This window comes from Lacerta agilis, chromosome 13 (genome assembly GCF_009819535.1).
Source record: "Lacerta agilis isolate rLacAgi1 chromosome 13, rLacAgi1.pri, whole genome shotgun sequence".
Taxonomy (NCBI): Eukaryota; Metazoa; Chordata; class Lepidosauria; order Squamata; family Lacertidae; genus Lacerta; species Lacerta agilis.
This window is the reverse complement of record NC_046324.1, coordinates 25,153,557-25,179,451: the sequence shown is the minus strand read 5'-3', so window position 1 is coordinate 25,179,451 and position 25,895 is coordinate 25,153,557. Positions and strand designations below refer to the sequence as shown.

General features: G+C 40.9%; 1 protein-coding gene across 2 annotated transcripts in view; it reads right to left on the bottom strand.

Annotated features, from left to right (window-relative positions):
- Positions 1 to 23,762, bottom strand: part of PIAS1 (protein inhibitor of activated STAT 1) — a 53,843-nt gene extending 30,081 nt beyond the window's left edge. For both annotated transcript variants that reach the window (XR_004427797.1, XM_033167961.1), the window contains exons 1-2: positions 23,670 to 23,762; positions 294 to 738 (exon numbers count right to left, since the gene is read on the bottom strand). Coding sequence is in view for 1 of the 2 variants with exons in the window: in XM_033167961.1 (XP_033023852.1) it covers positions 294 to 738; positions 23,670 to 23,693 (469 nt within the window). In the remaining variant the exon portion in view is untranslated. The remainder of the gene's footprint in view (positions 1 to 293; positions 739 to 23,669) is intronic.
- Between the last annotated feature and the right edge of the window lie 2,133 nt (positions 23,763 to 25,895).

The window sequence follows — 25,895 nt, the reverse complement described above, 5'->3', positions numbered from 1 at the left end:
ACACTGGATAAGGCAACCGACAGACCTATGCACCAGCATTCCCAAGGAAGGAGAAGTATAGCTTAATGACCTTGTATTTATTCCCTACACCCCCATGCACAATGAGTGCATTTGTAAAAAGTAACAATCATTGTTTATTATTAATATGATTTATTACCTGCTCTTCACCACCAGGGTGGGTCACAACAATTTAAAATATAACATTAAACACCATTTAGAACAAATTACAATTAGAATATCCTAAAATATACATCTCAAGTGTCAAAGGCCAGGACAAAGAGGTGAGTCCTTACCTAGACTGGTTGGCTTTATCAGTTCGTCCAACAAGTCGTAAAACGGTAATTTCTGAAGCTTTATGTCTGGATGGACAGGATGGAGTGCTGAGGTAAGGTGGGGCAGTTCCAGTTCATGTTTAGGTCCCATGAGAGAAACAGGGAGCAACGGTGATGTTGCAGGGTGGCTGTCATAAGCAAGCTGTGGAATGGTAGATGGTGACAAAGTACCAGATATGGTGCTTGAGTGGACGCTGGGGATGGACAAGTCTGCAGGGGTCATGATTTTCTGTGGGAACCGCCGCCTGTACAGTTCTTTTATTTTCATTTGGACAGCAGGACTGCAACCAGACTTGAGCAAATGCAGAGCTTTCGTAAGGAGTTCGTGTTTGCGGCCGTGCTTGTTCCTTCCTGCGTATCCAAGAAGCACTTGCAGCTCAGAAACTCGGAGGCTCATCACCATTTGCTTGAAGACAAACAAAAAGCCAAGATAAGTGTTATTAAAATCGCACCATCATTGTACAGGGTGTTTTGCAGAATAAGCAAAGCAAGACAGAACCTTGCCCCAAGGAACTTACAGCCTAATTTAGGAGGGAGGCCAGGGTAACAAGACACACACATAAGAAAATGCAGTTCCACATATGTAGGCATCATTTGGGCTATGGATGAGGAATAAAGACTTAATTCAAAGGCTAAACAGAAGAGATGGGCTTTGAACATTGGTTTGAAGGGATGGAGAGGTTCCACAGAGTTGTTCTCTGAAAGAGTTCCAGATATGAGAGGCTGCAGGAAAAAACAACTTCCCTACAAGCCCTTTTGGAATGAAATGCCATGTCCCTACTAACTTTGATGAGGTTTGCGAAGTAGTCATCCACAGTGGATGAGAAACACTTTCAATACTGCAGGCATAAGTCAATTTGCCCTAAGATCTCTTCCTCTCCAAAAATGGCTCTACCCATTCTAGCTTTTCAGTGCCTTGGGATCAGGCTACCTGGAACATCCCACTCTTCCAGATATACTTTCCTCAAACCTTAAGAATATACCTAGAGGTCCTGCCCTGGGTGCTCTTGCCAAATGAAGTGAGGTGGGCAGCCACCAGGGAGAAGAGAGCCTTTTCAGCATTGGTTTTTCCCTGATATGGAAAATTCTTCCCAGGGAGGTTTGCCTGGTGCCATTTTGGGTGTTTTTTCAGTGCCATGTGAAGACTTTTCTGTTCACCTGGGCCTTTTTATAATTTAGGTTGTCTGGAGCTCTGGGATTTTAAAAGCTGTCTTTAACTTGGGGTGTGTGGCAAGTTCTGTTGTGCTTTCACTGCATCAATGTAGGTTTCCGTCCCCATCCTCTTAATGGTTTTGTTTGTATTTTAGTTGTTTTTTACTTATTTATTGCAAGCGACCCAGAGAATTTCATGCTATGGAGAGGCATACAAATGTCACAAATAAATAGTGTGCTTCTGTTCATAATCAACAAGGCTAATGTAGAAGCTCCTGGCCATCCTTCCAGTGTATAACACAGAGTATATAGCCTCATATCCCAAACAATTACTTTTCTATGGTTCCATTATACTCCCCCCTCAAGGTTGCATGATGCATCATATTTGCATAATATCCAAACTGTCAAAAGACTGAGGGTTACTACAGAAGAACTGGGAGCTGGAGGAATGCTTACACAATATATAATCTGCAACTCTCAAGTGAATGGTTGCATTACATCTGCTCCAGTCCCTAGAAGTTTTATACTGATACCTATGAATATGAAAAATCTAGACCTCTTTGGGCCAGGCTGAGCCTTATTAAACCTCCAGAACTGGCTTCCAGAAAAACAAGGGTGGAGCTCACAAGTCTGAAATATTTTTCCATCTACGAAAGTATACTTAACACGCCCAGAATTTGGGGAGTTTAAGCTTAAAAAGTTACACACTCTCAAAGGCCGCAAACTGGCTTTTAAATCAACTGAAAACTACCCTGTGTGTTAGACCCAAAAAACTTGAGGATCTATCCCCACATCTTATATATGTTGTGCAGCAAGATACACAAATCCCTTTTAAAAACTTAATAAATGGACAAAAATATAAAACCAAAGGAATAAAAGTAAGCGACTGTGAATTGTGAAGTCTAAAAAACTATTCAAGAATGCCACATTCACCTTGATAAAACAAGCCTCAATGAAACATTTTAAAAGCACCATAACCAAGTAATTTATACAGCAAACTCACTTAATTTCTATTAGAAACTGAATAAAGCACAACTATTACTATAATTGTAAAATATATCCCTAAACATGGACTGTGCTGTCTACCTTCACTTTCTTATAGCAATCTCAAGAGAAAAGTCTACTTTGGACTCATATGGAAGAGATCATGGTGGTGAAGAAAACTACACAAGGCACCTAGACTCCCAAGCTCCTAAGTAGTAGCTTGGAATTCGGTATTCCCTCAGTTACCGGTATGTACATAGTCTGCCCCTCAATTTTTTGAGTTTTTCCTAGCCTTCATTGGGACTATCAGATATCCCTTAAATTTCTATGTTGTTCAAGGAGCCATTGACAAAGTGAAGCTGCTCCCCAGTATCACCCAATGCGGCATATAGTGTAAATGGTCTGTCTGTGAATCACCTCTTCATTTAGCCAAAAATTCAAATCCAAAATCTCTGGAAGAAATTCAGAGTGCACAAGAAAGCTCTTTAAAAAAAATTGGTTCTGGAAATAAGTACGGAGAAGTACACCAGCTGCCCAAAATGCTGATGAGCCTCCTATGCAAAGGGTTGGATCCAATAACCCTTCCAACTCTACAATTCTATGTGATGTGGCATACATAAAACATGTTTTCAAATATTTTGCTTGGTGGTGACACAGGAGAGGGCTTTCTCAGTGACTGCTCCCAGATTCTGGAACTCCCTAGAAATGTTAATAATAATAATAATAATAATAATAATAATAATAATAATAATAATACATTTTATTTATACGCTGCTCTCCCCAGTCAAGACTGGGATCAGGATGTTTAACACCAAATATATAATACATTAAAAACACAAAATCAAATGATTAGTTTAAAATACCATTCGAATCACATTTAAAATCAAAATAAAATCAAGTGGGAACCCACAAATCATAACCGTAGGGGTAAGGAATTGAAAGTTCACCAGGCCACTAGTGCTGGTTCCATATGGGCCAATAGAAAGAGCCAAGAAGGCCACTTACATACAGGGTCCCATAGAAAGAAGGGGGTCACACTGGGCCCAGACCAAAGGCCTGGCAGAACAGCTCCGTCTTGCAGGCCCTGTGGAAAGATGTCAAATCCCACTAGGAAAAGACTGGCTGCTCGCAGGACAAGGAGGGATCCTTGTTGTCCTTCTGCGAGCAGCCATAGACCTTTTTATTCCAACAGGCCTGTAGGGACTCACTCTTTTTAAGCAAAGGATTGCTGCTGTGAGGTTTTTATTGTTGTTGTTATTCATATTTCTATTAGATTTGCTCTCATACTGTTTTAATTTTAATTAACCCAGTGTCTTCCTGCCAGCTTTTCTATTTTATCTGTGTTTTGTATTTTTTATTTATAAGCCACCTTGTGACCCAGTTTGTGGAAAAGGCAGTATATAAATAAATATAATATTTAATATAATATTTGAGGAAGCAAAACTAGAGAATGAGTTGGAAAGCCATTTCTCAGTAAAAATGCTAATAGTCTCAACTGGTCCTTTCAGTCTATCTGAAATATTGTTTGTTTACACTCTGTCATCACCTCATAAAGTTAAAGACTACCATTTAGCCTGTAAGCAAGAACCTAATATTTCCTGTTTGGCCACATTACTTTATATACTAATTCCCATGTGGTGGTTGTCTGCATTATTTATGGCATGACTCTCATCAGATGTAAAACCTAACCTTGCCATTTTCAGCCCCCACCTCATGAATCATGTGCATCTTCTTTATTGACCAAGTCATCTAGCATCACTTTATATGAGGATGCTCACTGAAATAAAAGAAGTACAGTGGTACCTCCGTTTAAGAACAGTCCAGTTTAATAACGATTTGGTTTAAAAACTCCGCAAAACCGGAAATAGTGTCTTGGTTTGAGAACTTTACCTCGGTCTAAGAATGGAATCTGAACAGTGGAAGGGCACTGGCGGTGGGAGGCCTCATTAGGGAAAGCACGCCTCGGTTTAAGAATGGTTTTGGTTTAAGAACAGACTTCTGGAACGGATTAAGTTCATAAATCGAGGTACCACTGTATCTGGATTGGGAAATATTCAGTTCTCTTATTCCTCCTGTATGTGGAACGGGAACTGTATTTAACTGATTTAAGTCTTGCCTATAGTGCACTGCAAAGCCTTGAACACATGTTGCAGTCAAGACAGGGAGGCTACAGCAGATGTCATCATTCTGATATAGCTCTATCCAAACCACAAATAACTAATCATAGAAAAGCAGAGCATGTGGTGTCCAGGATGCTGCCAGTGAACTGTCATATACAGAGAAGGACTATTCCACCCTTGCTAACTGTTTGGTCTGGAAGGAGGACACTTGTAATGCTGCCCATATAAGAACCAAGGAACACACTGCCTATGATGAGAGGGTTATCATCATAGCAGTGGATGAGGGCATGTAGATTGATGTTATTTTGGGATCGGTGCAGTGCAACTTTGAGTAAGCAGCACAGCATTCCCTCCAACTTGTTTATGGCTAGAAGTTGAGAACTTGCAGCTCTCCAGATGTTGAACTCCAACTCCCATCAGTCCCAGCCAGCATGGCAAATGGTCAGGGATCATAAAAGTTGTACTACAGCAACATCTGGAAAGCCACATGTTCCCCACCCTGTTTATGGATACGAAAGGGGGTTAATCAAGGAAGAAAGAGAGTGGAAATAATTTCCTGTGCTGAAATACCCTGATGCCCTACTGATGTTCCCATCAGAGCCAGCCAACAAAAACAATAATGGTCTGGTATGATAGGAGCCCAGGAGGTAATATGCTTCAAGCACCTGTGTATTACACTTTTAGTATAGAAGTAACTGTGAATGAAGAGAGAACATCATGGGGCAATGCAATAAAAAATCCTACTTGCAGCAAGACTTGTTTTTTTCTAATTTGACTAACATTTGCTCCATCATTCATTGTTTTAGAAAACAAACTGGTGGAAATTGAGATTCATATTAAGACCACTAAGAACAGCAATATATGGTTCATGAAGGATAAAAGAGATCCTGGGCTATTATATATGGGCTTGCCTTAAATTCCAGTTATAAGATTATAACCTAAGCATGCCATTAGGAAGGGATTAGAAGACTATCATCATCCAACTGCTGCAGAACTGCAAAAGGAAAGCAGGAGAGAAAAAATTCATGGACACTCAGGTCCTTGCCAGACAGGCAGTAGCTTACTTCATTTTACCTTATGGTTTCGGAATGCTAAAAGCCAAGGGTTGTTCTAATGTGAGGGAGGAGGGATGTATAAACCAATGTATCACATAACTTCACCTTTAAGTACTATTCAGGTAGCTGAAAGGGAAGGACTCTTCCTTTCAGATTTTGTATACAGAATGAGAATGCCCCCCCACCCTCAAATCACCATGGCTGGGATACGGAGCATTCACATTTTTTTCCCTTCCCAAAAAACATAATCTTCCTCCATCCAATGAAGTGTGCCTGCAGTTTATAAAAGCTTGAACAGAACAGGCCAATCTGTTCAGAGCTTTGGCTGGTTCTCTCCTAGTCTTAGTTCATAGCTCACATATCGAGGATGACACAGGGAAGGAGGCAGGAAGGAGGTGGAAGAGAAGGATTTTACCAACGTACACGCAGGAGATCCAAAACAGAGCACCAAAGTCCAACAGCAGCCCAAGGGTAAACCAGGAAAACAAACGAAATCCAGTAATTCCCTTAGGACATTATCAAAGTAACAATGACAGCACACAGAACAATCCTGATGATTTCCTAACAATATAAGCTAAAACTCCAGCAAAGCAATTGTACGCAAACTTCAGAGACCAAAATCTAGATTACGGTAATTGAGTACTAATTCCTACAAAACAAAACAGAAAAAACTTCAGTGGGTTCCGAATACAGCAGCCAGGTAACTGACAGATGACGGATTACAGGAATCATGCAACTATCTTGTTATACAGCTTACAGGAGCATTATACAACATGGGACTAAGTTATCTGAAAGACTGCTTTCTAAGATTCTTGGGAAGCTCCTTCTTTCTTGTTCCAACATTGGAACAAATTTAGCAGGAACTCAAGGAAGGTCCTTCTCAGTGACTGCTCCCAGGCTCGGGAACTTCTAGGCCCAGCTAGTCTTGTTTCCAGTAACTTCCTGCCAGCAAACAAATACATTTCTTATTTAAACAGGTATGTGACATATATGCTCACTTGTAAATATGCTGAATTTGATTTTAACTGATGTGCCATCAGCCCAAGAGACTGGAGTCAATGAGCTGATGCACGTTGCCCAAATACATGTCTCCAAAACTTGTACCCCAAATTCCGCAACCAAGACAGTCTTCAGTATGCCTCAGGATCAGGCCAGTCTTTTTAGTACAATCTACCCACCAACACTTCTGCTTTAAGCTTCATTTAAAATTAATGGAAAATATGAATTGCACAGCATTACTCCCTTTCATTTCAATGGGGCTTTCCCCATGCCTATAAGATGTGAGGATGTATGCCTGTATTACTTTGCAAGTGAAAGATGTCTGAGATTTATTTTCTGTCAGAATTTTATTGTTATTTTTGGTATTAAACAAGGTTGTGGGTTTTAACAGTATTCTTTATTTCAGTGCTAGAAAAATAAAGTCATCTTTGCTGGCATTTTCCATCTTTATTACCAGTGTTGTGTTTAGTCATGCAGATGGGAGCTGTTTTACATTGCTATTTGTTAGCCTAGTTTAAAGACAAGTAATTGCAGAAAAATACATTAGCATTAGACACTGTCTTAGTGTATACCATCGAGTGTCTAGAGGAGAATTAAAAGTGCTTGCAAGAATCAAGACAAAAGGCAAAAAATAAAGATGACATATTTCAAGGGAGTCAAGAAGGGGTTGTCAGATTAATCTTCCTTTTGTTATTTAAAAAAGAGATTGCTCCCAAGTTCCCTTCCATTCAGCTGGAGAAATGTTGTCATTACTTTGGCAACCATCACTGGAGTCTACTAGTCCGTAAGTAATTTGAAAGAGCCAGTTTCAACATTGATTTCCCCCATTCTCCAATTCCCACATGAGGTGAGATGCACATTAATGGCTCTTTCTTTGTATCTAAAGACACAGACACCCAGGTTATTTAAATTACTTAATTTTTTAATTATTTTATTACTGAAGTGTACAAAAAGGAAATGCAAGCAAGTATAGAGGAAAATACTAGAATGACTTGTCTAATATTATAGTAACACTTAATATATCACTTTTACAGTTTAAGCTAATACAAACACTCCCCACTCACTCCAACTTCACTTTTATAATAATTCTGCTTCTTTATTATACACCATGCCTTCACGTTAAATAAATCCCTGACTGTTCCTTGATGTATTTGACCACAAGACCCCCAACCACTTAAGCACTTCCTTATACTCCTTTTTATCATCATCACCATCACTTTAATTATCCCTGGTTGTTCCCATTACTTTCTAATCTGTTCAACTTTATTTGGTTTTCATCTCTCCTTCCAACATCTGGCATGCACTAACTGTGCTATGAAGAAAATATGCACAACACCCGTGTCTTTTGGTATACTACGGTAATACTTAACATAACTTAGTAAAGCACATCGATGGATTATTATTCCAATTTAAAAATAATGCAGCTATCACCTCAGTTACCTAACACCAGAAACTTTCCACATTGGGGCATTTCTACCACATATGATAGGGGGGAAAGATTACTATATTGACAAAAGCCAACCATGACAATTTCCCACTTCCCACGCTATTTATTTTTCCAAAATGTCCAGTGCCATTAGGTAGCTATCTTAATATAGTTTTCTTTGTAGGTTATAAACACTATGAAAGCTGCCCCTTTACTAGTTGAAAATCAACAACCCATACTTCATTACAGAGAGAAATGGAAGAAGGAAACACAAATATAGGTGCAGTTCTCAGTGGCAATGCTCTTTAAGGTTTGATCATTCATTGTAAGTGTGTGCCACCTTGGGAGGCAGTGTAATTCTTTAAGAATAAAGTCAATATTTACATTTAGCATTTCTAGTTTGGCCTCCATCTTGCCCATGAGGCTTCCTGTAGCCATGCATTGGCCAGGATCCAAAAAGTTACCTGGATGCGCCCAGTAAAGTTTGAAGATTGATAATCAGGACAGTGAACAGAAACTGCTTGTTCAAGAACATTGTAGGGAAAGGGGAAGTAAAGAAACAGAAATGTTATTGGGTGGAAGGGAAGAGATTGTTCTGAGGGAAAGAATTTAAGGAACAGAAACTGATGGGTGTGCAGAAAAGAGGGTGGGGCAAGGACTATGGTGACTGTTAGGGCCTGGGTCAGAGAGGGAGGTGGATTCTCTCTAGAAGGAAACAGCTTTTATGGAAGGAACATGGAGAAGTCAAGGGCAGGGGTTGTGAGACTACCAGATGGCAAGTAGCTTTGCTTGGCAAGAAGGTAGCAGAGCTACACGCAGGGGGAACTCAGAGTGGTGACAGACACAGACTTCTGCCAAAGATATTCAAAGCTGCTCTTGAGCAAGAGCACAGGAAGCATACAGAGGATGTGAGCCAGCACCAAGGATTAGGAGGGCAGATGGAACTACAGTATAAAGAGGGAGATGGGAGGACAAGAAATAAAGCTGGCAACAACAGAATCAAGGTGATGGGGATAGAGGGGAAAGACACAACTGAGGAGCAAAGGGGCAAGAGAAAGGATATGGAGGAGGCCCTACAGACAGAGTGATGTTAAGCAGGTATTGGTGGGAAGACAAAAGCAAGAAGATTCAAGAGGATCAATGCATAATTGGAAAGGATACGAAATACTTTTAAAGACCTTAATCTCACAACTGCTAACAATGCCTTTAAACTGACCCTGAAAACAACTCTCTTCTTCATAATCAAGGATCCTTTTATGCCCATAAAGAGTTCACAGTTTTTTGTCATCTACAAATAAGAGCCCAATGTTGAAGACATTCTCCCCTCTGCTTTACCTGGAAAACACGACTACAATAATCTGGAGTAGAGTTTAACTCTGCTGTCAATACGTCTTGTGAACACACTGAGATTTGAATTATTTCATCCCATGGCACAAGCATGCCTCTGTCTGGAGAAAAATTATTTGGGCCTTGAGGTGTGTTGGAGAAGCAACTAGAATGCAAAAGCATTCTAATAAGTATTGAAGATTGCATTTTTATCTGCCACAACACTCTGTCTCAAATTGTTCAATGAGCTATTCAGCATCATTTTAGGATTTCTTCCATGGTGAGCCAACATCAGTGCAGATCCCATCAGTGATCTGTTGGAAGCAAGTATACTGAATAATTGTTAATGACTTTTCTTTCTTTTCTTTTCTTTTTTGCTCCAGTGTGCATTAGTTTACTGCAAACCTTACACTTCCATTTGTCGTTTTGTTGTCCATTCACCAATTTTGAGACAACCTTTGAGAACTTTGCACAATCTGTTTGAGTTCCTAATCCTGAATATTTTGTATTACTGGTAAACTTGGGATACTTCTCTGCTGTTCCTTGATTGTAGAACATTAAACAGCAACATAAGACCAAATACAGTGGTACCTCGGGTTAAGAACTCAATTGGTTCTGGAAGTCCATTCTTAACCTGAAACTGTTCTTAACTTGCGGTACCACTTTAGCTAATGGGGCCTCCCGCTGCTGCCGCACAATTTCTGTTCTCATCCTGAAGTAAAGTTCTTAACCCAAGGTACTATTTCTGGGTTAACAGAGTCTGTAACCTGAAACATCTGTAACCTGAAGTGTCTGTAACCCGAGGTACCACTGTACAGATCCTTGTATAACCCCACTGTTCAATGGCTGTGAGAACTTTTTATCTTCTACCTCTGTTGTTTAAGCTGTTACTAATTCACAGGATAGCAAACCCTTTCATCTCATCACTGCTAAGTTTATTTACAGTGGTACCTCGGTCTACGAACTTAATCCATTCCGTTCTTAAACCAAAACCGTTCTTAAACCGAGGCGCGCTTTCCCTAATGAGGCCTCCTGCCGCCAGTGCCCTTCCACTAAGATTCCATTCTTAGACCAAAGTAAAGTTCTCAAACCAAGACACTATTTCCAGTTTTGCAGAGTTTGTAAATCAAACCGGACTGTTCTTAAACCGAGGTACCACTGTATTTTCATTTTATGTATTGTATTAAATTTGTATACCACTCTTCATCCATAGATCCATAGTTTTAAAACATACAAAAACACAAAATACATAATAAAAACAACAAAAGCCAATAAAACCCCTTCCCCCACAAACACATTTAAAAGGGGTATAAGATGTTAATCAGCCCAAGAGGAACATTTTCGCCCAGTGCCTAAAGGTGTATAATGAAGGCATCAGCTGCACCTCCCTGGCGAGAGCATTCCACAAACAGGGAGCCACTGCAAAAAAAAGGCCTACTGTCATGTTGCTGGCACACAAAGAAGAACAACCTCCTAGCCTTGCCAAGGAGGGTAACAGGGTCCTTGTTGCAGGTTGAAATTTTCTCCCACCAGCCAAGGCCACCAGCTGCTACTGTCCCTCCTAAAGTATCTGTTGTCATCGCCAATTATTCCAATGACTCATCAATCTCTTGGCAGCAAGTAGAAAGAATGACAACTTATCCCTATTTAGACCATCTAAACCAGGGGTCAGCAATTTTTTTCAGCAGGGGGCCAGTCCACTGTCCCTCAGACCTTGTGGGGGGCCAGACTATACCCTGTTTCTCCTAAAATAAGACATGGCCATAAAATAAGCCATAGCAGGATTTCTATGCATTTGCGAAATATAAGCCGTTCCCCAAAAATAAGCCATACACCGAAAATAAGCCATAGTGACGTGGTACCTCCCATTAAAACAGCCTGGGGAGGCGTGGCTATGCAGCGTACCGATGCAACGCGGTTAAAATAAGACATCCCCTGAAAATAAGCCATACTGTGTTTTTTTGAGCAAAAAAAAATATAAGACGGTGTCTTATTTTAGGAGAAACACGGTATTTTGAGGAAAAAAATGAACGAATTCCTATGCCCCACAAATAACCCAGAGATGTATTTTAAATAAAAGCACACATTCCACTCATGTAAAAACACCAGGCATGCCCCACAAATAACCCAGAGATGCATTTTAAATAAAAGGACACATTCTACTCATGTAAAAACACGCTGATTCCCGGCCCGTCCGCAGGCCGCATTTAGAAGGCGATTGGGCCTTCTAAACATTTATGCTATCATCCCAAAATGGATGGACTTCAACTCCTGTAAAGCATACCTCCAAGATTTAAATGTACCTTTGTAACCTTTTCCTTTTTTTGATGGCATACAATAGCAGTATAGACACAGAAGTAGAGGATTTTCTATACAAGGTTGACCTGTCCCAAAATGTTCACATGCCTTACAAGCCTAAACCCCTCTTCCCAACAACCTTCCCTTATTCATACTTACAGCAAATCTCCAGCTTTGCCTGCCTAGCTAACTTTGCATGCAGAACAGATATCATTTCTTCAAAAGCTGTTTTAGATAATCTGAATTTTAGCATCCTATCTAACAACTTGTTTTTTCCCTTCCAGAACTGCAACATTGCAGTCACTATCCGTGCAGAGGTACAAATCTCCCCCACCCCCCGCAATACTTTTGACAACTGGGACCTTTGCATCAGGCAGGCAAGTAACTTTGCAGTTAGTATGCCCATTACAAATCTAGGTCCCTAAGTAAATAATCTAAAATTAAGAACATAAGAAGAGCCTGATGCATCAGGCCAGTGGCTCACCCAGTACAGCATCTTATTTACACAGTGGCCAACCATATGCCTGTGGGAAGTCCCCATGGAGTTACCCTTAGAGGCACATCCTTGTTGTGAGAGGATATCAGTTCATCACCAGAGGGATGCTCATTTTTTAGACATCTGTGCTCTTTTCCTCATTATGATCCCATCTGCCCGAAGACCCCGCATCCCAGAAAACTCACGAGGTGACATCAAATAGACATCAAATGAACACCACCACACCCCTGAAAGACTCATCTATATCTGTCTTTACCTCTCAAATTATCCAAGTTAACCATCTTGGCCTCAGCATGAAAAGCCAGAAGCTCTTTGCACTGACCACATACTGAGAATTGCCCTGAGATCTTCAGGTGAAGGATGGTATACAAATTTAATAAATAAAATAAAAAATTCTTGTTGACTTCTGCTCAGCAGGGAAAACACTGGATAGTGAACGTACATACACCCACACACCCCAGTAAGCATCTGCTGGCTTTCTATCATCATAAGGTCTTTGGCTAGAAGGCCTTTTCAGTTGCAACATAAAATGTCTTGATTTTAAGTACAAGCAGCACACAACAGGTTATCACCATTACTGCAACTATAGCAGTGCTAATTAGTGCTTCTGAAATGAGTGCAAAACACTTTAAAATGTTACCCTACAGAGATTTGGTCCAGTTTTCTTGAGGAGGGGAAATTAATAGCCTTGTATGGTTTTGAGCAATGCATTTGGAGCAGGAAATAAAGGGAGAACGCACGAGCAACCTTTAAAAAAACTGCTTATAGGTGGCTGAATTATACATCCCCTAGCCTCCCCTGCCAGACTCCAACCTCATTCAGTATAAGTGATAAAAGGTATTTCAGTGAAACAGCTCATCAATATTTCTTTCCAGCCTCATTATCCAGCATGCACCCTTTCTAACATGCAGTGAGGGTCCTTTGTAGTGGTCATCAATATACTGTACCCCTCACAATATTTTAATCTCATATCCATAGTTTAAAAATACAACTTAGAAGGGATACGCCTGACGTTTAGGAAAATAGTATGTGACAGATGAACAAACAGCTGTTGCCTTGGTGTCCCTCAAAATATCAGATCAAGAACCACTGCAAATTAAAATGTTGTTTGCATTTGGATCAACTTCTGTTGGTGCAAATGCATATAGACATTCAAGCTACAGTGAGTTTACATCCATCAGGGAGATTGGAAGGCCAGCTTACTACTGCAATCATCGCTGCAGTTCTACACACACTTTATGGAATTTCATTTTGTTTGAATGGAACTTACTATCAAGTAAATCTATCTCAGTGAAGGTGATTGTCTCTTCAGAGAAATAGACGCCTAACAACATACACTGCAACTTCTTATACTGTACTGGTCAATAGATTGATTAGTTTGCCACATAACAAATGTTGCATTATTAACTACCTCCATTTGCAGATGAGAATTTTTTCACTTTCTAATCTGACTGATGATGTGGACAGCTAAAAAAAAACATTACTCAAGGATTGACAAAGTCCCAGCTAAGTTTCCAGAAGCATAGTGACAAGTTCTTGACCCAGTTTTTCTAGACTGTATGGGGAAAATCACTCTTAATAGGTTGCCAACCATCTCTCACCCCATTTTCAACTGGATGAGCTGGTTTAATGCCACAGAATGTTCACAAGCATTGTAACTGTTTAAAGGGAAACTGTCAGCTATGACAAAATTTAAATTCTGTGACCTGAGTTTGCCCGACAATGCTAGGCTGTAGGTCTTGTTGGCAGTTAAGATTACTGTATTCCCCTCCCTACTGTTATGAAACCTCATTTTGAGGTTCACTTTTTTCTATAGCTTTACCTCTCTTCAGAAACAATTGCCCTGCAAAGATTTAATACTACCCTTCACAAAAGGAGTATGCATTGTCCAACATCTGGATGGTCATTACATGAGCCCCTTGAAATAAGTTTAGGCTCTCCCTTATCTACGTGATGCCTATAACCCATTAAAGCCTTCGTCATCTGGAAAGAATTCTGTTCTATACATCCACATGCCCTGGAGCCTTCTAACAAATCTCAGTGCAGCCAAAGGCCTAGAAAGCAATGCAGCACTTCTTCAAAGGTGAATAGTAAAGAATCTGACAAAGAAAATAAACCTAGCGGCTAATATTGCAGGAGACAAACGTAATCTTCTCCCACCTAGAAGCCTTTGCCTGGGAGCCTGATGCTCTTGAAACTTGCACTTGTTCTATCTTTTCCAAAAAGAAAAATGCTAAGTACTGTTTCCTAGCAAGAGAGCAAAATACACAGTAAAATGCTCAGTCAATGGAGATTACAAGAGATGCTCATCAGGACCGGAACTAGACTGCTCTCTCAGAAAACAAGTCAATTAAATATTTCAGCTTTAGGTGTTTTGTCATTCCCCCGCCAGCAAAAACTAAATCCTACTACCAAAAATTGTGCAAAGATAAAATAAGTATCCAAATGCAACAAAAATTCATCATAAATCAGTATGATTGAACATTCACAATCTCAAGCAAGACAGACAAATGAACTTCCCTCAAAGGAAGGGGAGGAGCTGACATCCAGTCAAATGATGCCTTTTTGGTGGGCCAGAACCCTGTGGTTATTATCCAAAGTCTTTCCAACAGGAGGCTGGAAACATGAGATCAGGTCCTTTCAGTTGTGGCCCCCCACTTGTGCAATGCTCTCCCTAGGGAGGCACACGTTATTTATTTTGTTGGTGCCACTGCTAGAAAAAGGCTTTTCTTTTTCTCCAGGCTTTTTGCCCTTAACTTGAAGAGTGGCACTGTGGCATATTTTAGTCCTTCCTTGATTTGGCCAAGGAATGCAATCTGAGATTCTGCCAAGCATATTGTTTCTGCAATATGGTGACAAGGGCTTTGCCACCATACTTACCTACTTCAGATTCCTCCATTCTCTGCAGCATGTGAAAGTAACTTGTCTGTGGTCAGAAATACTCACAGGAAATCAAGAACTAAATGGGCATGTGAAAGGGTATAAGCTTGTTTCAATCTGTGTAAATCTTCAGTTTCTAGATGTCCATGATAAATATGGTGACAAATACAGAGAAACAGAAACAGATAGTGATAGCCAAGAAAGGGACTGATTAAATTTCATGTAGTGTTCAGTTCTGTTCCCCCTCCTCTCTTTTTTCAGATCTTTTAATGGAAATAAGTGCATTATGTCTGCTTGATACTGTAGAGGACTAGAGAATACAAATAATTTTCAGAGTAAATTATCATTTGTTTTACTATACTATGATGTTGATTTCTGTTTTTACTGTTTTTGCCTGCTCCTCATAAACTGGCAAAACCAAAGATATGCCAGGTTCCTTACAATTCAGCAGTTTGTAGCTTCATTTGTAATGAAAACTTGTGATTTTCAATATATAAAGAGTACTTTTTAAAATTATTGCATTTTTTTATTTTTTCCATAAATTTACCATTTTTCCCAAAGCTTCAAGATTTCCATAAATTTTACATCTCTTGTTGTACAGGAAGCCTTCCTACCTGGTCAGTGTTCTTCAATTGATTCAAAATGCCTCTAGAACCCTCTTTTGTCACTCCTCTGGCACAGCATGTTTGTAGCATGCAAATATTAAAAACCCAATTTTATTAGGACCAACTACAAAATGTCACAAAACAGCGAGCAAGGTTTTGAGTTATTAATCACCTCCCAGGCCCAGCCACCTGTGCCCTCCCTGCAAGTTTTTATCAGCCAAGAGGGACAAGGATCCAGAATGCAAGTGGTCGCCCTGACTGATCCAAGCACATTGTCCACACCCTTGAGCTTACTAACTGAAACTCATCCAACACAAAGACTAGACAGTGCTCTGGACATCCTTCAGCTTTCGTAACTGGAGTCAGTCCAGGCCCTGCCCTCCCAGGCCAGGTAGAAAAGGCATGCAAGGCAGGGAACAGGTCCTCTAGGACTCACAGCCAAAAAGGTCTACCTACTTTCCTGTGTTTTACACGTTTGTAAGGAATTATGGGAATTGTGATTCTGTGAGAATCTAAACATGATCATAAGTATAATGGAGCACTTAACTCACCATCATAGGGTGATAAGAGGAATAACAAAGAAAGATGGGTTTAACTCCATATGGTCTCAATTTATATTAACTATAGTACAGTAATCTCCCATCTCTTGTCACAGTAAGCACTATGGAGAAATTATTTTAATGCTCTAGATTGAAGTATACCCTGTGGGTGTGAGCTTAATGTGTAATGTAAAACATTTCCCAAGTATTTTGATGCCATGTAGATGCGGGTGGCGCTGTGGTCTAAACCACAGAGCCTAGGGCTTGCCGATCAGAAGGTCAGCAGTTTGAATCCCCATGACAGGGTGAGCTCCCATTGTTCGGTCCCAGCTCCTGCCCAGCTAGCAGTTCAGAAGCACGTCAAGTGCAAGTCGATAAATGGGTACCGCTCTAGTGGAAGGTAAACAGCGTTTCTGTGCACTGCTCTGGTTCGCCAGAAGCAACTTAGTCATGCTGGCCACATGACCCGGAAGCTGTCTGCGGACAAACGCTGTCTCTCTCGGCCTATAGAGCCAGATGAGTGCCGCAACCCCAGAGTTGTCCGTGACTGGACCTAATGGTTGGGGTACCTTTACCTTTACCTAGATGACAGCACACAATATTTAACACCTGTACATGCATTTGTCCTGGAAGATAACACTTTATGCTTGTAAATAAATAAATAAATAAATAAATAAATAAATAAATAAATAAATAAATAAATAAATACTTCCAGTAGCACCTTAGAGACCAACTAAGCTTGTTCTTGGTATGAGCTTTTGTGTGCATATTATTTATTTTTTTATTTTGTTTTGACTATGGCAGACCAACCCAGCTACCTACCTGTAACTTTATGCTTGGTAATTGTTTTTTAAAAATTCAATAAAGTTTGTAATTTTAAAAGTATAATGCCTAGGATTACTTCTGGAAACTCATTAAGACTGACTCACTCTGAACCACACATGCACCCAAAGTATCTACACTGGCTCCCAGTTGATTACTGTGTGACTTCCAAGCTCTCAATCATCCATGTTTAGACTGCTATGCTCTGTACTTAAACCAAACCTTCTCATTCTTCCTCCGTCCCCTTTGCAGCACCTCCTCTCCATGAAATCTGCTGCTCCATTTTCCTTTTCCAACACAATCCCTTTCAACCCATGCATTACTTCCTCGTCTTTCCACGACTACCAGTTGCATCTGTTCTGCAGTTTCTACTATTCTTCAAACCCCATCATCTCCCATCACCTTCCATCTATCCAAAATATGCCCTAATCCTAAAGGCATTACACAGAAGCAAGCAGAACTGACATCCATACAGCTTACTTCACGCAATGCATTTAGGACTGAGGGTGCTTATTTCTGTTCAGCACCACATCTGAAAATTGCTTTAAATAAATGTTAAAATAATACCAATCTAATGGTTACAAATGACTCATGCCTCTTTCAGCAACCACCACTGACATTTTCTGTCTATATGCAATACCTTTAAGCCAATGAAGTTACTTTGAAAAAGAATTTCCAGTCTTTATTAGACAATAGTTACTAGTGTATCCAGGAATAAAAATTCCACCCCATATCCCTGTAAATATAATTGATGAGAACTCCTAATGAAGTATAAAACCCTTCACAAACAAGTATGCATACACTATTCATATTTATGTGTGCATGAAATTTGCAATCTAATTTTTATTGGCAAACATACTTAAGTACCATGGGCTGGATTATTATTTTTACAGTGATGCACAGCTGCTTATTTGATCTTTGCAGCTTCAGCATGAAGAAATAAAAATGTAAAGATGACTTCTCAAAGCACACTGAAAAAACACCGTGGATTATACAAGAAGAAAAACTGTAAATAGGAAGATGCATGGTAAGGGCTGCTCATTAAAACAATTTGAATTGTGAAATTATTCTGCTTGTGTCCAACACTGAGATTTAGATAGATCTTCAATGGAAATGGTTTGAGCAAAATTATAACTAAAAGCTGAAAATGGTGGCTTCTGCTTATTTGGCTATTTGGCTAGTGCTATTATGAAGTTTCTCCATCCTTGGAGGCCCAATCTTCATTATTACTCTCATCTAAAAATACTAAGTACCTTGTTTGTTAGCAGTTTCCTCACATCCATCAAGCCTAGTATTTGATTTCAACTAAGAGATTTACATTCATAAATTCACCTGTACAGAAGAACACATTACTAGATATTTTAATTCAAAATCTTTATTTTGCTTCCATCACCATTACTCCTTAAAATCAGGAAACATAACTAACAAGAAACACATCAAGGATCTTTCCAGTTCCCAAAGGCACTCATTTAAAATGAGAGTGTAAGGACAGAATCCTCTCAATATGGACCTTTGACATCCGTTCAGAAGACAGCATCAACAATGACCATTTTAGAAATAATTAAACTCTGATCTATATGTAAACGTTATGAAAACCTAGAACTGTGTAATGAAGACATTCACACAAAGATCACACAACATACTACTCCAGAACTGTTTGTTTATATGCTTCCCCATCACGTAGTGCAGAGTTTTCCAAACTGTGTGTCACGACATGTTACTGTGTTGGCTGCAGTGTGTAGGTGTCACACGAAAGCTGCCCGCGCTCCTTCCGGGGCTGGAAAGGGGTTAGTTTAATGTCTAGTTTGCTAGTAAAACTGAATTACTGAGTTGCAAAATGATGCATGTCTAAAAAGTGTGTAACTAACATGAAAAATTTGGAAAGCTCTGACATAGTGCATAAACTCCGGGACTCACTCCCTTGGGAAGCAATGATGGCCACTCATTTGTAAAGCTTTAAAAAAGGATTGGACAAATTCATGGAGGAGAAACTATCAATGGCTACTAGCCAAGATGGTGTGCTTCTGAAAACCAGTTGTTGGAAACCACAGAAGGGGAGGGTGCTTTTGTGCCCGGGTCCTGCTTGAAGCTTCCCACAGGCATCTTATGGCCACTGTGAGAACAGATGGGCCACCAGCCTGATCTAGCAGGCTCATTTTATGTTCTTAATAAGAGCTATTATATCATCACACACACAAAATCTCATAGGTGAATAAGAATAAGGAACTGGGGAATTCACAACCCTCTAAAAAAGAACAATGCTGGGTAAGGAACCAATGTTTTCAGAACCTCTTTGATTTTTAAAAGTAATTACCGTATTTTCCGGCGTATAAGATGACTGGGCGTATAAGACGACCCCCAACTTTTCTAGTTAAAATACTGAGTTTGAGATATACTTAACCACAGATTCTCCACCCGGTGTATAAGACGACCCCCAACTTTTGAGAAGATTTTCCTGGATTAAAAAGTAGTCTTATACACCAGAATATACAGTAGATGATATATTAGGACACAAGAAATAGATGAAAAATTCTGACTATCTGGCACTCAAGCTATTTAATGTCTCAGAATGTTTTAGTATGAATACAACATTCAAAAAGAAGCCATTCTGATGTTTACTAAGAAAATACAAAGCAAAACAGAAGAACACATCTCTCTGTAATTTAACAACTTTTAGTGAAGGCGTGCCTGGCGTGCTCTGGTCCATGGGGTCACGAAGAGTCGGACACGACTGAACGACTGAACAACAAAAGTGACAGTTTTACACACAATGGGCTGGATCCACACTGAAGTTAGCTGAACTTAGGTTCCACTGAAATCAATGGGACAAGTTAGTTATGCCATTTAAATCCCACTGCTTTCAATTAGTACTAAGTGCAACCAATTTACTCTGAATCCAAGCCAGGATTATTTATTTTAATGCTTGTATTTATCTTACTTGTTAAGAATACTAACAAGAGGCGGACAAAATATTTCAGTTTAGACTGCACACAAATGTTAGCAGAAATAATTATTCAAGTTACAGTGGGGGATATTTGCTTGGTATTAAAGCGATCCAACAGGGCTTGGAAAGCCATAAAAGATGGAAAGTCTCCCCCGCCTACTTTCTTTGGGAGCATCCTTTAAAATATTAATTACCGGTACTTGAAACTGTTGCCATGGTTCTATAACAATTTACAGTGAGCCATAACCCCTTCTTGCCATCCCTCAATAAAGCATTTGCCCCATCTGACACTTGAAGTAGGGTTTTTCACAAGATCTACAAACTAACCTTTACTCTTCCCATAACTCAAGAAGCAGAAGGAACGGACATTTCCTGTGTCAAAGAACTTCAATTTTTGGTTGAGAATATGTCAAACACAGGTAAGTAGGAAACTTAATATAAATTCCAAAAGGCAAAATGTTTTCCCACCAATTTGACTGCTAACTTACAAAGAAGCTCTTAAGTAAATAAAAGTTGCTTTATTTAAAGGATTGTCCTCGATAACAAAACAAAAAGCATTTTTTAAAGCCTGCAACCCTCATCATGCTATGCCTGCAGGTCACCCCTGCCCACCTTTCCAAAAGAAACAAATGGACAAGATTGATGAAACAAGTCAGTTTCACATTTCTGGGTACAAACCAGTAAGGACAGAAAATTGAGAAGAACTATCTCAATTTCCTTATGCTGATTTTTGGGAAAGCCAGAGGAATAAGCAGTAAAGTTAAGCATTATCGGGAGAAAGGAAAGTTAGCATATGCATTGAAAATATATTAGAGGGAGGGGACAAAAACTTGCCTACTCAGATAGGAACTAGAGGTTAGACAGAGGGCAGCCAAAGTAGAACAACATAAAATTCCAGTTTTTAAAAAGAAACATAGGAAGAGCCCTGCTGTATCAGGCCAAAGGCCCATCTAGCACAGCAGCTTGTTCGTTCCCACAGTGGTCATCCAGATGACTATGGGAAGCTGAGAGCATCAGCACTCTCCCTGTTAGCGATTACCAGATGATATTTAGAGGCATACTGCCTCCGACAATGGCATCTATTTAAAAAACACAATCTAGTAATTCATCAAGTAATTTTATCAAGCTCTCATGAGGAGGAATTGCACACACATATATGTATTCACTCTCTCCAGAGAGGCTTTGAAGGAAGAGGTAAAAGATTGAGGTGGAAATATTTTGCCACCCAGATCAACCAAGCTTAAAACAACTACCTAATAAATGTAGCATCCTAGCCAATAAGAGTCTGTTACCAATACCTTGCTGTATTTACAGCACTAAGATTAATGAAGCAACCCCAAGTGTGAAGGAAAACAGATAAACCTTTTTATGCTTTACAACAAGCTGCCTGCAGAAATGGGCACTAGGCTTCCTTAAGTCTCCTACTGCAGCAAGATTCCACACACACACACCCCAAACACAAAAGGCAATGGAGGTTATAAACAGGATCCATTCATCTTCACCTCACAAAGAGAGCTGCCATCACTGTGTACACATGTCCCAAAGGAGCAAAGAACCTTTCTGAAAAGCCAGGATAAAAAAGCCATAAAAGCAACATGTGTGATTTCGAAAAGCATTAAGACATTGAGAGACACTGTAAACAAAATAATCCCTTGGTAAATGAATTTTAACTGGAAAGCATTTGACATGTATTTTGACATATTATCTATAAAAAGGTATTAAACATGTGGTTTCTATTTTGCTTACAAAGACATCATGATTACAAAAGTCTACAGTATGTAGGGAAAATAAACACCCCCACTCAACCTAGACACATTTTGTTATTCAATATTTAACATGTGACTATTGTAATCATTGTTGAATTTTATAGCATGCAAACAGGCAAGTCTTCAAAATAGATTAAGAAAAATTCTAAATACTTTTTATTTTTTTAAAAAATCCTTTGTGTTTACCAACGGTGGGTATGTTGAGGACTAAAAAAAGGAAATTATGATGTATTACTAGAATACCCCCTGGGGAATCACAGCAAGCAACTAGAATTGTAGCAGCCATATCAAACCTCACTCATTTAGCGAGTAGGGCATTTCAAGACACACACACACACACACACACACATATATCTCACACAAACACACACACTTTATTTGGATGAAGGATTGGCTGCAAAATCATCTCAGATATTTTTAAACTCACTCTTTTTTCTCTAGCTGTCATGCATGGAGGCTATACTAAGAAAATAGCAGTGTATAAAAGGGAAGAGCAAGTGAGATTCAGCACTTTTGGTTTCCTCTCACTTTAAAACAGGAAACCAAGGTGGTGGGAGTTTCCTCCTATCTACTATCCCTCTAGAGAGTTCAGAGCGCTTTAGCTTTCAACATGAGAGAATTTCTTCTCAGGAAATGAGCTAAAAAGCCCTCTCCATCACGAGCTTAAGAATCTAAATACAGCCAAAGTTTCTATTCAGTTTCTTACTCCCATTAAAATAAGCCCTTGATCATTTCATCTATGATTTCAAATAAAATGTAGGTTTAACAAACCTCTTGGGAATTAGAAAAAATGCATGCACACATGCTTATAGTTTTATTTACTTCCTCTGAAAGGCAGCTGTTGCTCACACACACATAATTTGGGTTCCCCGCCTACTGCACTAGCATCTTTGGATGGAGTAATAAAAATCCAGGTCAAGGATTACAAAAAAATGAAATCTGAACCAACACAACATCAAAAGGATCTACTACAAAACCAGTTTCCAGCCTTTGAAAGTGAAAGTTTGGGGAGGGGGGTCTCTCACACATACTAAGCATTTAAAAGTCAGGGAGAGCTGTCAAAACTTTGGGATAAAACGATTAGGGAAATACACATCTTCCTCCTTGTTCTCTGCCCTTTGCACAGTTGAAACCTATGCAAGAGGGGCAGAAAAGAGGGGGGCAAAAGCTGGGTAGGTGCAAGAAGCCAGATTCTGGACAAACTCCGTTCCACGTAGGCGAACAGGACGATCATCTTTGTCTAAGAAGAAGGGGTAGCTTTGTGTGGGACCCCCGTTTTAGATTATTCCACTTGAGATGGAGATGGGGAGGGAGGAGACACACATAACCTACCCTCCACTCATCAAATTCGTGGCCTGCAAGGGGGCGAAGACCCACTGAGCCAGCTCAAGGTAGAGGAGCAAAAAAAAAAAAAAAGGCACAGGCTGATCTGATGCAGATGTGGGGAGAGAGCAGAGTCGCCCACAACTTGGGCAGGAGAACGAGGTCTCCTCTCCTCCTCAGCCCTGGCCAACCTCGCAGGGCGGGGGGTTGAGAGAAAAGCACCTCAGACTCAGAGGGACAGCAGACTCGAGCGGACTGTCTTCCTAGGGTGGGGGCTGATAAGAAAAGCAAGGGAGGACTTACGGGGGGAGACAAACTCAGTTCAATGGGTGAGCCAAAAGGCGCTCCCCCCACCTCACTTCTCCCTCCCTCCCTCAGCGCCTCTCTTCCCTCTCCTCTTACACACCCCCGGATCGCCGACAGCCAGGCTGCCTGCCTTCCCTCCCTCCCTCCTTGCGCTCCTCCACTGGGTTGCCCGGCCGCCGGGCCAGGCCTGCTGCGGGGAGGAGGAGGGGGCCCGGGAGTAGAGAAGAGCCGCGGCGGCGAGGCGGGGGGGGGGGGAGGAAGAGGGGAGGGGGGGCGGCTTGAAACTGCGCCTTTACCTTTAGTTCCGCACTGTCCGCCATCTTGAATCGCGGGGCGCAGGCGCAGTGAACCCCGCCGGTAGGCCGCCTCCCACCACCGCCGCCCCGCGCGCTGCGTTTGAATCAACGGCGCGCCGCCGCCGCCATTTTGTTGGTCCCTCCTCAGGGCGGGACGAGAGAGGGGAGGGGGACTCTCGTCGTGCCACCCTCGGATATTAACAGACATACTGTATTAATGTGTCACTTCTCGTTATTAGCGTGGGGATGTAGAATGTGGAGAGCCATCGAAATCAGTGGGGCATGAGGCATTTCAAGTCTACCTACTTTGAGCATTACTTATTTCTTTGGATATATTATTATTATTATTATTATTATTATTATTAGTGCTTGGATGCCTGAGTGTTTGGTCTCTGTTTCTTGTTCCAGTCCTCTCACTCCACCAGTGCCACCAGTGAGAATATCTGCTGGCAGAATACTGTACCTGCTGAGTCCTCTGGTCTGGTGGTGCAGATTCTGAATGCCAGATCAGTCCATAATAAATAAATAAATAATAACAAAACCACGCTTGTGCACAATCTGATTGTGCATGAGCTGGCAGATGTGGTTCGCATTACCGAGACTTGGGTGAGCAAGCTGGATAGGCCCAACTTTACACTGCTGTGCCCACCTGGGTTTTCAGTAAAAGGCAATCTTCGTTTTGTGCGGGGGGGGGGGGGGTGTTACACTCCAAACTCCTGCTTATGTTGGCGGAGCATGCATAAGCCTGCTCTGCCCCATCCATCCCCATTTCTCATCATTTTCATGACTTATTTGTTATTATTATTTATTGAATTTGTATATTGCCCTATACCCGTTGATCTCAGGGCAGTTCACAACATTTTGGGTCTACCTCCAGGTTCAGTGCCATGCATGCGAGATCGCACGTCATTCAGATGCAACTAAATCCATCATTGTCTGTACTGCACCAGGCTAGACTAGGGAGTTGTGACAGGGGTGTTGCTGTTGTCCATAAGAGCACCATCTACTTGACGCTTAATCTTGGGATGGACTTACATGGTTGGCACCTGATGTTGGTCCAGGGATGATAATAATAATAATAATAATAATAATAATAATAATAATAATAATAATAATAATAATAATAATAATAATAATAATAATTTGTTACTTATACCCCGCCCATCTGGCTGGACTTCCCCAGCCACTCTGGGCAGGTTCCAACAAGAGATTAAAATATCAGTCATTTAAAAACTTCCCTAAACAGGGCTGCCTTCAGATGTCTTCTTAACGTCAGATAGTAGTTTATTCCTAAGAGACAGACTGGGAATGCTGCTGGTTTACTGGCCACCCTTTGCTAGAGGGTTTCCAGTGGTGAAAGCTGGTGATCCTCCTGAAGCCCAGGTTTCGCTATGGAACAGCAAGGTTGACACAAACGCTCCTGAGTGTCCTAGTGGGTGCTTTGGAGCCTGAGCAGCTCCTTGGTACTCCAAGGAGCTCTGGACTATGAAACAGACCAGACAACGACTAGCGTAGCGCAAATGGCTCATGTTTCGCATTGAAGCTGATCAAACCCCAATAAGAAAACACAATCATGCCTACTGTGTAGCAGTGCAAGCTGCAAAGAATGCTCATTTTGCAGCTCACATTGTGTCTCCTAGTAGCCAGCCAAGAGGGTTATTTTGGATGGTCCAGAGGTTACTTTGAGGAGGGACCCCTAGAGCTGAAGTACTCAGTGCCATATTGAGGATGTTTTGTGAGATAATTTTGGCTTTATGCAGTCAACTGATGTGGACAAGGGGCTTCTGGATCCAGCTTTGTCGCTGGATGCTCAGGGAGCTACAGGGAGCTGACTTCAGGCACTAGGCCTGTTGGCAGACCAATTCTGCATTAAAAATATGTCTGCAAATGTGACATGAAGGCTGACAACATTAACCCTGCGATGTGGGAATCCCTTGAAGACCTTGCTCAGATTCAGTGCTGTCAAGTATCCCGTTTTCCCCGGGATTCTCCCTTATTTCAAGCAGTTTCCCGCTGCTCTCCCTTATTTTTTATTTCCCTTTAATTTCCCGTTTTTAATGGAAGCAGCTCTTCCCCTGCTGGCCAGGGACTGGGTGGGAAGACCTCGCCTACTTGGAGAGAAAAGCCTCAGCCCTCAAAACAAGTGGGAGCCGTTTCCCGTGCTTACAGGGGGGTGTATTCCTCCCACTGTATCTGCATCAGCCCCTATCCATTGCCACCAAGCCC